A 15,810-nucleotide genomic window follows, 5' to 3' on the forward strand; every position below is an offset into this window, starting at 1 on the left:
ACTAAATTCTTCTCATATGTTTGTGTTCGGAGACAGAGGAACTATATCATTTTTTTCTAATCAATCAGACACAAATCTGTATCCTGACACCTTAATTCCACGTAGTTCTATGTTCATATGCACATCAACCAGATCCATTCATTCCTATGAGAACGTCTGATCTCTGATATGTTTGCGACACTCCTTCTGTTTTTCATCTCAAATTTCCCTTGAGTATTTTGAAAACTTTAACTTTTGCAGTGGACTATAGAGAGACTGGACTATGTGTGACAGGAAATTGGATAAATTAATTAGCTAACAGGCTATTTTGTTGTTTGAATATGTTGACAGTCAAATCATGTACATGTGTAATTGCAAAAGAAGCTAGTTTAATGTATAGTTACAAGACGATATGTTTAAGTAAACCGGCTCCATATGTGGCAGAATAACCTCTCACGTGTTATTGGTCCTGTTTTAGTGTCAATAATGCTTCATGCACATATTCTGTAAAAACTGGTAACCTCTGACTATCCTTTCATCTGTAGTCAAATGCTTTTCCTTGCGTTAAACACCACGAGATGCAGTCTGAGTATTATACAGGTTTACGAACGATGTGGAAATGAAACGTGAACTTCAATTTGTGATGTGCTTTTTTTTGTCTAACTCACATTTACAGCTGCTCTAACATCTAAAGTTTCACTCTGCTTCTGAGTTTTGTATCCTTTTTAGTCACATCACTGTTTGTAACAATCACCTGACAGTTTAATTTAGTCAACAGTGATATTTAATCATGCTGCAGGAGGAGCTTTTATTTAAATTATGACCACTTGGATTTTATACAAACAGTGTGAAACAAAAATATTTCAGTGTTCTGTTCATCCCATTTATTTTTAGAATGTAATTTCTAGGTTCATTTGAGTTAATAAAAAAGGTCAAGTTTCAGTGGTAAATATAAGCACATCATATTTACTGTACAAAGTAATGACTGTTTTTTTTTACTAAATCACCTCGACTGTCTGTTTCACACGAACAGATACTCGTTCCATCTTCACAGATGAAGAGTCTTGAACATGCAGCATCTGGCAAAGCTTTGTGTAAATATGTTTAACTTCCAAAATACCAATCGTGCTGCGATCTTGTTGAAGAACTGAATATTAGTATTCATGAGAATCCTCAGTGTTCATCATGTAAAGTCCTTAGATTCACTTCTTGTGGAATTTGCTCTTCTTCCTGTTCCTCTTGCCGGCTCCCTGCGCTGCTTTCTCTGCCAAAATGTGTTGGTATCTCTTTTTGTTGTTGCTGAAAAAAGAAAAAAAAAATTCTGTATTTAATGTTTGAGTGTTTTTTTTTTTTTTTAAGGGATCCATCAGCAATAAAAAAAAAATGTGACCGCAAACATCCTCTGGTTTCATCTTGTTTCTCTGCTTAAGTGTGTTTTTATTGGGCCAAAAGTTTGGAAGCAACTTCAAGTTTCTGTTCACAATGTCTTTCTTAAAAAGATAAAAATAATAAAAAAAAAAACAGTATGGATTTTGGGATGTATTTACTGAATGAGTAGACTTTTTAGTCATTGATCTGCACCATTTTCCTCAATTTATCTTTAGGTATACATTGATGTTACCAGATAAATGCTGAAGAGATGTTAACAAAAGAGAAGAAGGGCTTATTTTTAGAGTTGAGAAGGTTTACAAGAGTCACAAATTCAGTGCAAAGTAAAAAACAAATCAGTTTGCAAACAAAAATCCCAGTAAATCTGAACTGTGTCCATATGTCCAGAAGTACCACAGAAATGACTAGAAAGAAACAGTGTTCCTTGGTGGAGTAACTATGACGTTTTTGTCACATTTTGGACGACATACGAAACTATGACGATTTTTGTCACATTTTGGACGACATACTATGACATTTTTGTCATATTTTGGACGACATACTAAACTATGACGTTTTTGTCATATTTTGGACGACAGACGAAACTATGACGTTTTTGTCACATTTTGGACGACATACTATGACATTTTTGTCATATTTTGGACGACATACTATGACATTTTTGTCATATTTTGGACGACATACTATGACATTTTTGTCATATTTTGGACGACATACTATGACATTTTTGTCATATTTTGGACGACATACTATGACATTTTTGTCAAATTTTGGACGACAGTAAACTATAACTTTCTTTACATATTTTGGACGACATACTATGACATTTTTGTCAAATTTTGGACGACAGTAAACTATAACTTTCTTTACATATTTTGGACGACATACTATGACATTTTTGTCAAATTTTGGACGACATAGTAAACTATGACAGTTTTCCACATTGTGGACCACATACTAAACTATGACGTTTTTGTCACATTTTGGACGATATACGAAACTATGACATTTTTGTCATATATTGGACAACATATGAAACTGAAATTTTTGTCATAGTTTGGACGACATACCAACTATGACTTTCTTTACACATTGTGGATAACATACTAAACTAGGACGTTTTTGTCATATTTTGGACCACATACTAAACTATGAGCTTTTTTACACAATTTAGACGACATACTAAACTATGAGGTTTTTTTTTTACAAATTTTGGACCACATACTAAACTATGACATTTTTGTAAAATTTTGGACGACATATGACTTTTTTTTAACACACTTTGGACAACATACTAAACTATGATGGTTTTGTCACAATTTGGACGACATACTAAACTATGATGGTTTTGTCACAATGTGGACGACATATTAAACTATGCCGTTTCTGTCATATTTTGGACGACATCCTATGATGTTTTTTCAGATTTGTTTTTTAGGCCCTCTTGTTGGTTTTATTCAATGGGCAAGGGTTAGGGTTAAAGAGGAACACAGGAAAGAAGGGAAGACCTGCAGTAGGGTTAGGTGCTGAGTTCTCACCACATTTTAACTATCAGATGATGATAATGAAACCATGACTGCTTGTAAACTTCAACTTACTGTCTGAACTCAGCATCAGCCATCAGTTCCTCCACCATCGTTCTCTTCCTCTCTTTCTTGGGAATACGAGAATGATAGAAATCGACTGGATTGTCCACCACTGTACCGACCTGTATCACACATAAAAACACTTTACACTCAGTATAATTCCTGTAAGGACTGCAGACTGTACTTGTAGCTCAAACATGCCAACTAATCTGAAATGTCCATAAAACACACAGATTTCCTCCATTTAAAATGCTCATAAATGCATAAAAATTTCAGTATTATCTGTAAAAACATCAATATATGTGTGGTAAAAGTTCATTCAGGTGGTTTGCTTCACTCAACAATAGATTGTGTTTTGCTTTGAAGCTGCAAATCAACTTTTCTAATTTGTTGTTGCATCGGATTTGGGACATAAAAACATAATCTATTTCTGATTTTCTTTCTAATGTATGTTCCTCTGGTGCAGTTTTCCTTGCAGTCTGTATGTTCTACATTTTTTGCAAGTACGACGACGTAGCATAACATTGCTCTTTGTTGATTTTTTTAATAAAGTGTTCAGATCCAATGCATTTTGCAGCCATTTATTGAGTTTACAGATGTTTCTTGTGTTTTTTCCACTGGATTAGACATCCAAAGGTGCTGACATGTATGTTAGCTTCATGCACCAGAGTTATCCAAATTACAAATCTGTAGCTGTTGCACAGGATTCTGTTTCTTAGTAAAGATTTTGTGTTTTGCATAGAAAACTTTTGTTTTGAATGTATGTGAATTCTCTGGAGTATTATTGGCGCCTAGTGGTCAAAGTGTGTATTGCGCTTAGTGAACAGCATGCGGTGTTCACATGATCACCTAGAAAAAACTGTGAGCTGCAGGAGCTACTGGTATAGCAAGACACGTAAAGAGGATGCTTCGTAAGTGGAAATAATAAGAGGACATTTAAAGACTTTAACAACTCCTGAATTTCTGGTCAGAAGGCGCACACGGTATGTGACTGTAATTTTATTTTGTATTGACGTTTTGTTTAGGTTTGTGTTTTTATTTTGTGCTGATAAAATACTTTTGTTTGTATCATTACTTTCTATTAATTTTTCACGGTGTTTGCTGGTGAAGGAAAGATTTGCTGTGCCAAAGAAAAGAATAAATACTGGACAAACATCAGTTGGAGCATGGCTTATCTGTACCAGAAGAAAAACTTTGGGAGCAGTTATAAAATCGTTGCTAATTATTCATTATTATTTCTAATAATAATGATTTTTTTGACTGTTTAATACTCATTTTAATTCAAACAACGCAAATTTTACACAATTATGGTAAATAGCATAAATTTTTGCACCTTATTTCTATGACCAGCATGATTTGCACATTAATTGTACGTTCTTTTGCACATTAGTTTCGCCATTTTTTCTTAAATGTAACATGTGAGCTACTGTATAACTTGAATTTCCCCAAGGGGATAAATAAATCTGTGGATGGAAACAATCAGACTGGACTGTTTTATTATTTATTTTCCAACAATTACAATATACTGCACTGCTTCTTTAGTCTGTAAATATCAGTTTTCATTCAATTAAACTGATGAATGAATGAAATATTTGGCAAATTTAATCAATATTGATGATTCTGACATCCAGAACTGCTCTTACATTATTGCTGGAAAAAACTAACAGTAATGCTTCAGAAACTGTAAAAACTGTGAAATTAACAGCAAGTATCTTCAAAATAAGTTAATATTTAATAAAGAGTTAATTAAAAGTTATTTTGCAGTCAGGGATTGTACAAGAACAAATGACCATTTGTAAAAACACAGATTTTTGATGTGGACGTTATTATTATTTATTCAATTAATTGTTATTAAATTATAATTGTTAATATATTACTTATTTTGTATTATTTATGTTCTAAATCAATATACTGATTTCATTCTGTACTGCCATCTGTAAATATCGTATCTATCTGTACACCACTCAGGCAGTATTTTACCACATTTTTTAGTGTCTTGTTCCCCTATGTCTTTATCTTCTTTGTTTTTTCTACTGTCTTGCATGTTTGTGACGGGGTCTGAGAGAAACGACATTTCAGCCCCGTCTATATCCTCTACATGCAGCAGAACGGACAATACAGTTGACTTTGATAAAGTATCTACTGATGTCTGTCTAAAATGCTATTAGAGGGTAAATCTGAGCAGCAGGTGAGTGATGCCACTGACCTGGAAGTATTTGGGGAAACCATCTCTGTCGTTCTTCTTGTAGAACCTCTTTGGATCCATGGAGCCTCTCATCTTCAGAACCTGGAGGTCTCCTTTCAGCTCCTGAGTCAGTTCTGGGGCCTTCATATTAAACCAGCTATCTCCTGTTGTTTTCTCCCTCTCAGCCTGAGAACAATGATTTCACTGATTATAAAGACATTTGTGAAGCACTGGAAGTCCAGATTTAAATACAAATCAAGATAAACTACTTGTGATGACTACAGGTTACATTTCTGGGCAGAAAGTGTCATAAGTGCTTGCAAGTCAATCAAATGACAAAACTTTGCAGACAGAAGCACAGAAAGTCAAAGCATTAATTTGTGAAACTTACTCTTCGTTTTAACTTTGCTTTTTGTTTGGATTCGGTGTATGGAGGCACCGCATCTTTCTTTTCAAAGTCCGGTCCAATCACACTCCTCTTCATCACCTGCGGACGACAACAAAAAAACCACAACACTGAAAACTCTCTGAACACTCGGCTACTCAGACATAAAAGGTCAAAGTCAGAAAGAACTGGAAAATAACAGCATCTCAGGTGTTATTGGATTTACTCGTCCTTGCATAACTATGAAGTTCGTTATTCATTCTGCATCACAGATCACCTTCAAAAAGGAGGAAAAAAATCGATCTCTTATTTACCTCATCTTGGATCTTCTTTTCCTTTAGTTTTTGCAGCGAACTGGAGACAGGTTTTGATTTGCTGCCATCAAAACTGATGTACAACCCCCCGAGCTGCTTCACTCTGATGCCGGGGTCAATACGGCTGGACAACTCTTTCCTGAAACAAATAGGCGGTGAGAAAATTCCTCAGGAGCTGCGGCCATGTCTTGTTTCTCACCTCTGAATATTAATAAAATATCACAATGTGCTTGAAGACTCCGTGGAAACTCATTACTTTAGCTGTTTGTTCTTTTTTTAAACAAGGGTGAAAAAAAAAATCACAAAAAAGTAAAGTGATCCTACTAACTGATGGATCTAAAACTCCTCTGTACTGCAGAGCTCCACGTTCCTTTATTCTAATGAACATTTACACTATTTACTGCATTTTCCTGCTATCAGAAGTCCTCGATGTTGCACCAAATGTGTATTAATGCGCAGCTGAAAATAGTCCTCAGCAAATGCAGTGTTGGCAATGACTAACATTTTATAAAAACTGTAGAGCCCAGCTGTTTAAGGATATTATTTAGCCCTGTTTAAAAAAACTCAACTTGCTTTGGGGTTGAGTTCCGCAGACAGTTCAGGGAAGGTAAACAGTGAGACTGACAAACATGTTGTTGGTCTTTTTAAAGGATTTGTTGACAATAAGAAATTCACTGAACCATTTGCACAGCTGCAACCATATATGCACTACTATCACCTCAATAACCTGGCACTACCACCAGTTCATAGGTTGATTTTTATAGATTTTGCTTATTTTATTTACAGGAGGTCCTCGGTTTACGACGTCCTTGACATACGGCGTTTTATCATTACGTCAGAACTGGTTACGCAGAACTAGCTGGTAAGCGGAGCGGATGAATACGTCGTCACGAGGCGCTATCAGACGGCTTTGTTTACATTCGCCGGTTGTACGCCACCTTGGACTGCGCTACATTCGCTAAATTTTTGCCCTTCAAAGGGACGTTATTTGATCAAGCTGTAAAAGCAGTGCAGCTTATTCTGTTATCTTCTTGTAAAATGATTCATACATGCATGAAAGTCGTTGGTATTCATGACTTTATGAAGAACTGATCAATATCGTGATGCACCTAACGGCATTGTTTACATTTTCGCCAGAGTTCCGACTTATGGCGAAAATCGACTTAGGCTGGGCCGTAGGAACGGAACTCCGATGTAACTCGAGGACCCCCTGCATACTGTATTTTGATCTTTTTTGAAACGTATGGCGGTAATACAAAGGTGTGAGACAAAAGTGTGTTCGGTTCCTCTGTATATCCTGGAGAAACTGACAGTAAAAATCTTTTATTCTATTTATCATTTGAGATTTATCTCACTGTAAAACAGCAGTAATAGAAGAATGCAATAGAAGCTTTAAGTTTAAAAAATGCATTATTGTGACTGTTTTTTCAAGATTCCTGTCTTCAAAAGGCCACAAACAGGGATGGACGGAGCTGGAACACAACACAATTGATGGCTTTGGTCTTTCGGCGAAATGCGATTTTTTCTGTCCCACCCAAAGACTGGATTTATAAGATGGACAAAGACATGCTGACGTCATTTATTGGTTTGTGGACAAACTTTTGGGGGCTTAAGTTTGGAATTTGGCCAACTCTGGTTTAAATTCTTTAAATCATACTTGGCAAGCGAGGCGTTGATCTGACTGAAAACTCCAGGACTCTATGCATGCCGATACTGTAGCCTCACCCTAAATACCCTGCTCTACCACCTATTTTCCTCTAAATGGGACTGAAATTTACTAAATTAACATCAAGCTGTACTGAATAAATCTTGGAACTAGCAAATAAGACTATCAACTAGGGCTGCCACAAACGACGCGTCGACGAATCGCCTGAGCACGATACGTCATCAAAAGCGGAAGTGAGTGCGCAATGCAACAGAAATCACCGTCCGAGTGGAGCGCGGAACACGCATGGACATCCGCGCTGTATCGTGCATATATAGTATATGCACGATGCGACGCGGATGTCCGCGCTGTATCGTAAACGCGGATGTCCACGCTGTATTGTGCGTATATAATATATGCATATACTATATATGCACGATACAGCGCGGATGTCCATGCGTGTTCCGCGCTGCACTCGGACGGTGATTTCTGTTGCATTGCGCGCTCACTTCCGCTTTTGATGACGTATCGTGCTCAGGCGATTAGTCGACGCGTCGTTTGTGGCAGCCCTACTATCAACTCATTGGAAAAATGTTCACTGAGGTAACAAATGAAGGGAGAAGTTGGGTCATATTCTCATAGACTTCTATACAATCTGACTTATTCTCCCCCTGCTGGCCACTAGAAAGAATGCAGGTTTATAAGGCTCTTTGGCATTGGCCTCACATCTTTTATATACAGCCATTAGCTCTACCAAAATTTAGATAAGCAAACTACCACCAGTTTCAGGAGTATCATGCTGCATTATAAGTGGAAATGTGGGGAAGAGTTAGGTTCATTTGCTTTAAAAATAATTTTAAAAAACTACACCAGCAGCTCTACAGCTCCCAAACTAGAATATAATCAACACAGTACCTATAACAATATTCATCCGATTGAGTCGAATTGGAAGTTTGCATCATTGTTAATATATGATGACTTTTGGGCAAGAATTTAAAAAAAAAAGACTCTTTAATATTGAAGTGAAAAGAGATTTCTACAAATTAATGTCTTTTAATTAAAATCTAACATGTAAAAGAGGTGACCGCGTGGCTATTTACCCTCTTTTAAATGACACAAATACATTGGCATCATCTAAATACTAACAAAGGGCATAAAAACTTACGCAAAACTTATCTTACACTTTATACTATTAATTAACATTACTTTGTACAAATCACTTTTGCCCTTCCTTGTTAATTCTTGTCAAAAAAGCCAGTTGTACCACATATAAAAGCAACTATTTGTGCTTTTAATGGGCGCATACTTACAATGCAAGCAGCAGAAACCTCAGACAGTCTGTACAGTGTAACGCGGTGGAGGTGCTGCACAGTTTTTATCCCCAAGCTACCGGTTCTTTATAAAGCTCCTGCCTTCAGCTGAATAGCTTTGCATATTTACTGTACAGACATGAGCGTGGCTTTGATCTTCTCATCTAACTCTCCCCAAAAAGGCAAATAAGAGAAGACATCCATAAGACATGATTGCTAGTTTTATCCTCAGATATATTCTCCTTAAAGTGCATTTCTTTATATTGATCTGAGGCCTCCACCTAGAATCTACTTTACTTACAGTCTAGAATCTCTGCTTGAGAACAGGATTTGTGCGTCTTCATCGTCGTCATCGTCGTCTCCCTCCTCATCTACAAACTCCTCGTCTTCCTCCTCCTGCTCGTCTCTTTTGCTGGTGGTTGCCTCTTCCTCCTCGTCTTTGTAATAATGTTCGTCGGCGTCTTGTCCGGGTCGCGTGTCGATCATAAACAGTCCTTCAACAGATGCGGCTGCTGCTTCCGATTTGTTGGAAGTTTCTCCTCTCGACTCCACCTCCTCCTCTTCCTCAGAAACTTCCCTCTCCTCATCTTCATCATCTTCTTCCTCCTCACTGCTGTCCAACAGGCTGATGACTTGTTTATTTTGAACCACGACGTCTTTGGGTTCCTGCTCGGGTTCAGGATCTACCGTGACCTTCTGCTGCTGGCTCCATGTGACCTGGATGGACTCAACCACCTGCTGAGTGTCTGTCTCCAACGTGCTGACTTCTATTTTCTCCTCCTCACCGGGCTGGGTTTCCTCAGCAGCATCCAGAAGCCTGTCTTTCTGTGGAACATCCTCGTCAGCTGCCTCCATGACGTCCAGCTCAGCGTCGTCCTCGGTTTCTGAGGCCTTCTCACCTGCTGTGACTGAAGGCTCCACCGGCTCTGATGATGGGGCTGTTTCCTGCATCCTCTCCATCTCTGAGGTGTCCCCGGCTTCTTTTTCAGCAGACGGCTCCTCCTGCTGGTCCTCTGTGATCACTGCAGGCTCTTTAACAGCTTCATAAGGACAAACAGGACTGTCTGATGCTTCCTTTTCCACTTCAACAACTGCAACTTTGGATTCTTCAGATTTGATTTGGCTCTTTTCCTCCTCCACCAGCGTACAGTCTGCGTCCTCCGTGATCAATGTGTTTTCTAATTTAGAGTCGTTTAAAGAATCGTCCTCTTCGGTTGGTTCTTCAACGTTTTCTTTAACCGCGGTTATGTCTCTGACTGATCGTCTGGAGGTCGGAGCTCCGCGGCTGCTGTTCCCTGAACCCGTCCGGCTGCTGCAGGGCGTCCCTCGGCCTCGGGTCGGGCTGCCCACCGGGGAATGCACGTCCGTCACCTCAGAGTCCGAATCCACAGCTTTAAGACCTGCGGCTTTGCTTCGTCTCCGTGTGGCGACGCTATAAGTGGGTCCAGATTCAAACCCGTCAGACTGGGGCTCGCTGCCGTCTTCTGCTGCCTTCCCTCTCGCCGATCTGGTCCGTCGGCCCGTCGGTGCAGAAGACTGAGAGCTGTCCGACGGCTCGTCTAGATGCATGGGGATAGGACGAGGTGGCCTCCTGGATCTCGTAGATCTGCGGGTTGTCGATTTAGAAACTTCAGCTCCTGAGACGCTTGAAGTGCAGCTTTCAGCGTCGGACAGCTCAGAGTCCTCAGTCTGCTGCTTCGTAGTTGATCTGGTGGTTTTCCTCTGACTTCTGGTGACTCTCTGGGACTCCTCGGCTTTAACATCACCTTTCTCAGCATCAGAACTTTCAGGAACCGTCTTCCTCCTCGTGCTCCGGCGGCTGCTCTGGGGATGTTTTGAGGCAGATACAGCAGAACTGCACGACTCCACCTCAGACACCTCCTCATCTTGTTGTTGTGCCACTCGAGGCTTCCTCCTCCTGCTCCGGGTGCTTCTGGTCGCCGGTGGTTCGCTGTTGGACGCCGTGGAGCAGCAGGACTCCATGTCTGACACGTCCGTTTCGTGAGTGGAGTCCACCGGAGTGGACGGCTGCTCTGGGCTGTGGAGTCTGGACGCTCTCGTGCATCTTCTTCTCGGGCTGTTGAGGACGTTTCCTTCTTCGTTCTTCTCCAGCTGGCTGCAGGCCTCCACAGGTTGATGCCGGGTCGGACTCTCTGCTAGTTTAACAGCTCTCCTGGTTCTCCGTCCGGACGGGGTGGCCTGTGGAGAGGAAAGAGATTCAGGAGGTTTGTTGTCATGTGCACAGAAAGCATGAAAGTTTTATTTTGCTGATCCTCCTTGATGAAAGAACGATGAACAAAACTGGTTAGAAATGAAGTTAACTTGTTGCTTTCAGCTGTTTGTTGGATTTTTTTCCTCAAGATTTATTAAAAACCTGCAGCCACAGAAAGTTAAGAAATTCTGGAGGGAGGTGATCAGCCGGATAGGATCCATTTTGTCTGTAAATATTAAACTAGACTCTAAGATGATACTGCTGTTTTTAGATCCACCAGATCTCAATCTGAGATCCAAACAATATAAATGTAGTGATTTGTCAATATTGCAGGCAAAGCGATTAATAGCTTTTAAGTGAAAGAAAACTGCCGCACCTCCAGTTGGTGCTTGGACAAAGAACATGGCACAATGAAAGTCAATGGAAGGAATAAGATATATTTTAAAAGACAAACTGGAAGTCTATGAGGATATTTGGAAACCACTTGGTGACTTCATGAGGAGCGATGACATAAAAGAGTGGAAAACCCAAGAAAATGACACTCAAAGCCCAAAGCAATGCCAAATACTAGAACCAAGCCATGTTTACTATTCATAATATTTGTCTACTGATAAACTTATTTGTCATTATTATTTTATTTCTTTAAATGTTTTAATTGTATTCTTATTATTTTGCATTTTTATTCTGTACTCAGGACAATGACGTGCACTATATTTATATTGTCTTCCAATGAAACAATGCCTAAGAGAGAGAGAGAAAAATACTTTTCTCTGTAGGAATGCTGAAATTAATTAAAAAAACATCGAAAAAAAAATACCTGCAGCCACAAACAGCTGCAAGATTCCTATGAGTGTCTCCAAAGTGACAAAGTTGTGCATATTTAGGTAAAACAACAGCACTGGTAGCTGTAATAGATGTTTAAAGTTGTAAATCGCTCCCAACATGGACACAGATGTGTTTATCCTCTGTAGTTAAATCATTTGTTTTTTAGCATTAGGCCTCAGATTGAGTCCTGAACTTCATCACAGCATATGTATATATATGTATATATATGTATATATATATATATATATATATATATATATATATATATATATATATATATATATATATATATATATATATATATATATATATATGTCATGATATTTTTATTTTACGGTTTATAAACTTAGATTACCATCAAACACAGACAGAAATAATCTAAATAAACATGGCTGTTGATAAATGTCAGTCTTTTGATTATTAGTAAGTTTTTACTGGATTAAACAACCTCACATGTATAACAAATGCTGGAATGTGGTGAATATGATATGAAGCAAAGAGGAACATTAATGGGACAGTGACGTCCATCTGAATGACAGAATATGTCCCTTTAATCAATTAACAAAGCAGCAGTGTTACATAGCTCACACACCAGGTCTGAAAAGGACTATAGTTGATGCAAATCAGATATTTAGTGATTTTAAAATAAGAAACTAAAGTATATCAGGATGAGGTTTCTAAACTCTCTGACAGCACAGAATTAAACCGTCTTCTACAGAGCAAAAACAGAACAGAATAGCTGGAACTGAGTCCTAACTTTTGCTTTTTGTTCAGCGACTCGGTTTCCTGCTGCAGTCTGAGCATTTATTACAGCCTTCCTCTCCTCCTCCCTGAAGATTAAAGCTGCGATTTCAGCGCTGTGGTCGAGATGTTCGGAGGTCAGCGAGAAAACCACGACTCGTTTCACAGAAATTCACCAGTTACCAAAAAACAGCAGTTCAATTTGAAAATTTGAGGAAAATTTGAATGAAATATGGAGGGAAAGTTAACTGAAATTGCTCATTTTTTTACTCCTGCTACTGTTAAATATGCATGTTATGTTGTTGTTTGTTTGTTTGTAAATGAGCAAAAATAACGGATTAATCCCTAAAAATCCAAGCTAATAAAAGCAACTAGGTAAATAATTTGCACATCCTTTACTGCAAAAACTCTAAATCCTACCAAGTCTATTTGTCTTATTTTTAGTCAAAATGTCTCATTCCACTCGATTTAAGATAAATTCACTTAACAAGAGACATTTCAGCAGATGGAGGGACTTGTTTTAAGACAATGCATCTTAAATATCTTGTTAAGTCAAACAATCTTGAAATGATCTTGTTTTGAGTTGAATTTTACAAGACAACTCAAAATAAGTTTCACCCTCGTGTTGTCCTGCGGGTCAAATTAACCCGTTTTAAAGTTTGAAAATGTGGGGAAAAAAATATATTTTCACAGTGAAACTTCTGATGTCCACATTTTCAACATTTTTGAAAGAAAGAAGAAGAAATTAGAAGTTTTACTAATATATATGGAATCACTTTAGACATTTTTAGGATTTTTTGGAAGATTTTTACTCATTTTTTGAAAACATTTACAAGAATTTTGTTGCCAAATTTGGGGGATTTTTTTTTTTTTTTTTTTTTTTAAATAAAATTTTTAGGGGAAACTTTTAAGGAATTATTGGAATTTTCTTCCTGAAGGTTTTGCAAACTTTCGGAAATTTGGGGATTTTTTTTGCTGGTTTTTGGATTTTTTCAGACAAGGAAAATATTTTTTGGTGCCCATAAATGAAGACAACAGGAGGGTTAATACATCTCAAATTAGGAGGTTACATGAAAGCAAAAATCTATTTTTCAGTGAAAAACTACTATTTTTTAACGTCTGACTTATTTTAAGACACCTAAGCTTGACAATCCTGGTAAAATAGAGCTTAAAATAAGTTTTCCCAGCTAATTTTAAGATCTCATTATTCTAAATATCATATCTTATTTCAAGAAATCTTACCAAGCCATTTTTCACTTGTTCTACTGGCAGATTTTTTCACTTATTTCAAGGTAAAAGTTCCTTGAAGTAAGTTTTTTTTCTTGTTTTGAGAGGAGCATTTTTTCTAGTGCTGCACTTTGTAAAAACTCCTGGTACTTTTAGAATTCCTTGGATTTTCCAAACTTGTTCCTTATTAGTTACTAAATATTTTTGTTGTTCTTTAGAAAACTTTCTACATGTTTGCTGTCAAAAACCCAACATCCAATTCTTTGTACGTGAAAATCTACTTGAAAATCAAACTGATTGTGATTCAAAACATCAGAAGTGTTCCTCTTTCAATCACGTCTGTCCTCGTTCACAGCTTGAAGAAAAATGTGGCGGTTTTTATGGCTTTTGTTTGCTCTTCGTGGTCTAAATATTTTAGTGTTTTGTTTTTCTGTGTTTTAAAAACTGATCTGACAACCTGCTCCACTGTTTGGCCTTGTTTATAGCATTTTATACAGTTTAATTTTGCTGCTTTTTCTCTGGATTGTTTTAAATCGCGCTGCTTAAATAAAGTTTAATGTAAACAGCTGGATAAACAACATCCAGCTGTGCCACTGTGACATTTGTGTGTTTTTTCCTCTCTAACTTCTCGACACGTTTACAAACTCCACGTGAGTTCCGATCGGGTCCATTGATCAGCCACGTGCACGCTTCACTCGAAGCGGATCGAACCTCCACGTAACCTGTGACGTGTCCAGGTGTGAGCAGAAGCTTCTCCTCCGGACTCACCTGGACCTCGGCTGCCGGCTCCGGCTCGCTTTTAGCCGGAGAGCTCACTCGGACTCCTCTCCTGGTCGCCACCATCTTCCACGCTGCGTCTCCCCTCGCTCCGTTCACTTCCGGTCTGACGGCGAGACGCGACCAATCCATGAAGAGAAACGAGGCAGAAGCAGCTGATCGCAGAACTGCTGCTTTTTTTTTTTTTTTTTTTTTTTTTTTTTAAATCTTTATTTAAGAAAACAACGCAGTACAATGTGAAGACAATCGCCAGGGGGCTACAAACATTCAGGGGCAGCACCTCAGAACACAAATATATTAAAAAGAGTCTTAATGGCTTTCATATTAGTGGAATGTCTAATAGTTTTAATATATTGTTTGACTTCATCATCAAAGACAGAAAGAAGTGGTTTCTGATTAGTGTATCAACATTTGTGGATATGCCATTTGGCTAAATATATAATAAGATTAATAATATAAAATTGTTGGGTTTTTTGGTAGATGGATAGTCAGTGAAACCAAACAATATATGTTCAAAGTATAAGGAAGAATCTGATTCAATACAAGTAGAAATCAATTTGCAAATATCTTCCCATAATTTGGTGGAAAAGGGGCAAGACCAAAATAAATGAAATACATCTTCAGGATGTCCTTCACAGAAAAAGCAGATTATATCTATGTCTCTTGTGAATCATTGCAAAAAGACTTTTGATGGGTAAAATCTGTGAATTATTTTAAAAGATACTTCTTTTACTTTATTATTTATCATACATCTAGCTGGCAGGTTCCACGTCGTTTTCCAGTTAAGGTTATTAATAAAGGTGTTCCAATAAGCTTCCACATATGGGACAGCTGATGGCAGAGCTGTGGAGCCGGAAACCAGTCTCTTTTTTTCTCCTTTATTGACAAAATCATTTAAGATCCTTTATTTATCCCCAAGCCAGGGGAAATTCACATTGTTACAGCAGCTTATATAGCAATAAACATAGTAAGAGTAATAAAATAATAATAAAATAGTAGTAATAATATTTACAATATGTACAGGGATGAGAAATGAGAATGGAAAAAATAAGTTTAGAAAGTGCAAAGATGTAGCAGTGCAAGAATTGCTGTGCAAATTGTTATGATTTGGGGTGATATGAGTCCAGTATCTGCTATTATCAGCCACTGATGCTGATGTTGTTCAGTCTTATAGCAGATGGAATGAAGGACCTACGATAGGATGGAGGTCTCAGTCTGCTGCTGAAGGAGCTGAT

The 15,810-nt window shown here is 38.0% G+C and overlaps 1 protein-coding gene across 1 annotated transcript; it reads right to left on the bottom strand.

Moving 5' to 3' along the window:
• Nucleotides 1-762: 762 nt before the first annotated feature.
• Nucleotides 763-14,734, bottom strand: dnttip2 (deoxynucleotidyltransferase, terminal, interacting protein 2). The gene is made up of 7 exons (XM_023273480.3): nt 14,567-14,734; nt 9,095-10,992; nt 5,839-5,977; nt 5,531-5,626; nt 5,161-5,325; nt 2,967-3,076; nt 763-1,278 (listed from the first exon to the last, which is right to left on the bottom strand). Exons 1-7 carry the CDS (start codon nt 14,705-14,707, stop codon nt 1,182-1,184), a joined length of 2,646 nt encoding a protein of 881 aa, XP_023129248.2. The 5' UTR covers nt 14,708-14,734; the 3' UTR covers nt 763-1,181.
• Between the last annotated feature and the right edge of the window lie 1,076 nt (nt 14,735-15,810).

The sequence above is a fragment of the Amphiprion ocellaris genome, chromosome 2 (genome assembly GCF_022539595.1).
Source record: "Amphiprion ocellaris isolate individual 3 ecotype Okinawa chromosome 2, ASM2253959v1, whole genome shotgun sequence".
In the NCBI taxonomy this organism is placed as follows: domain Eukaryota; kingdom Metazoa; phylum Chordata; class Actinopteri; family Pomacentridae; genus Amphiprion; species Amphiprion ocellaris.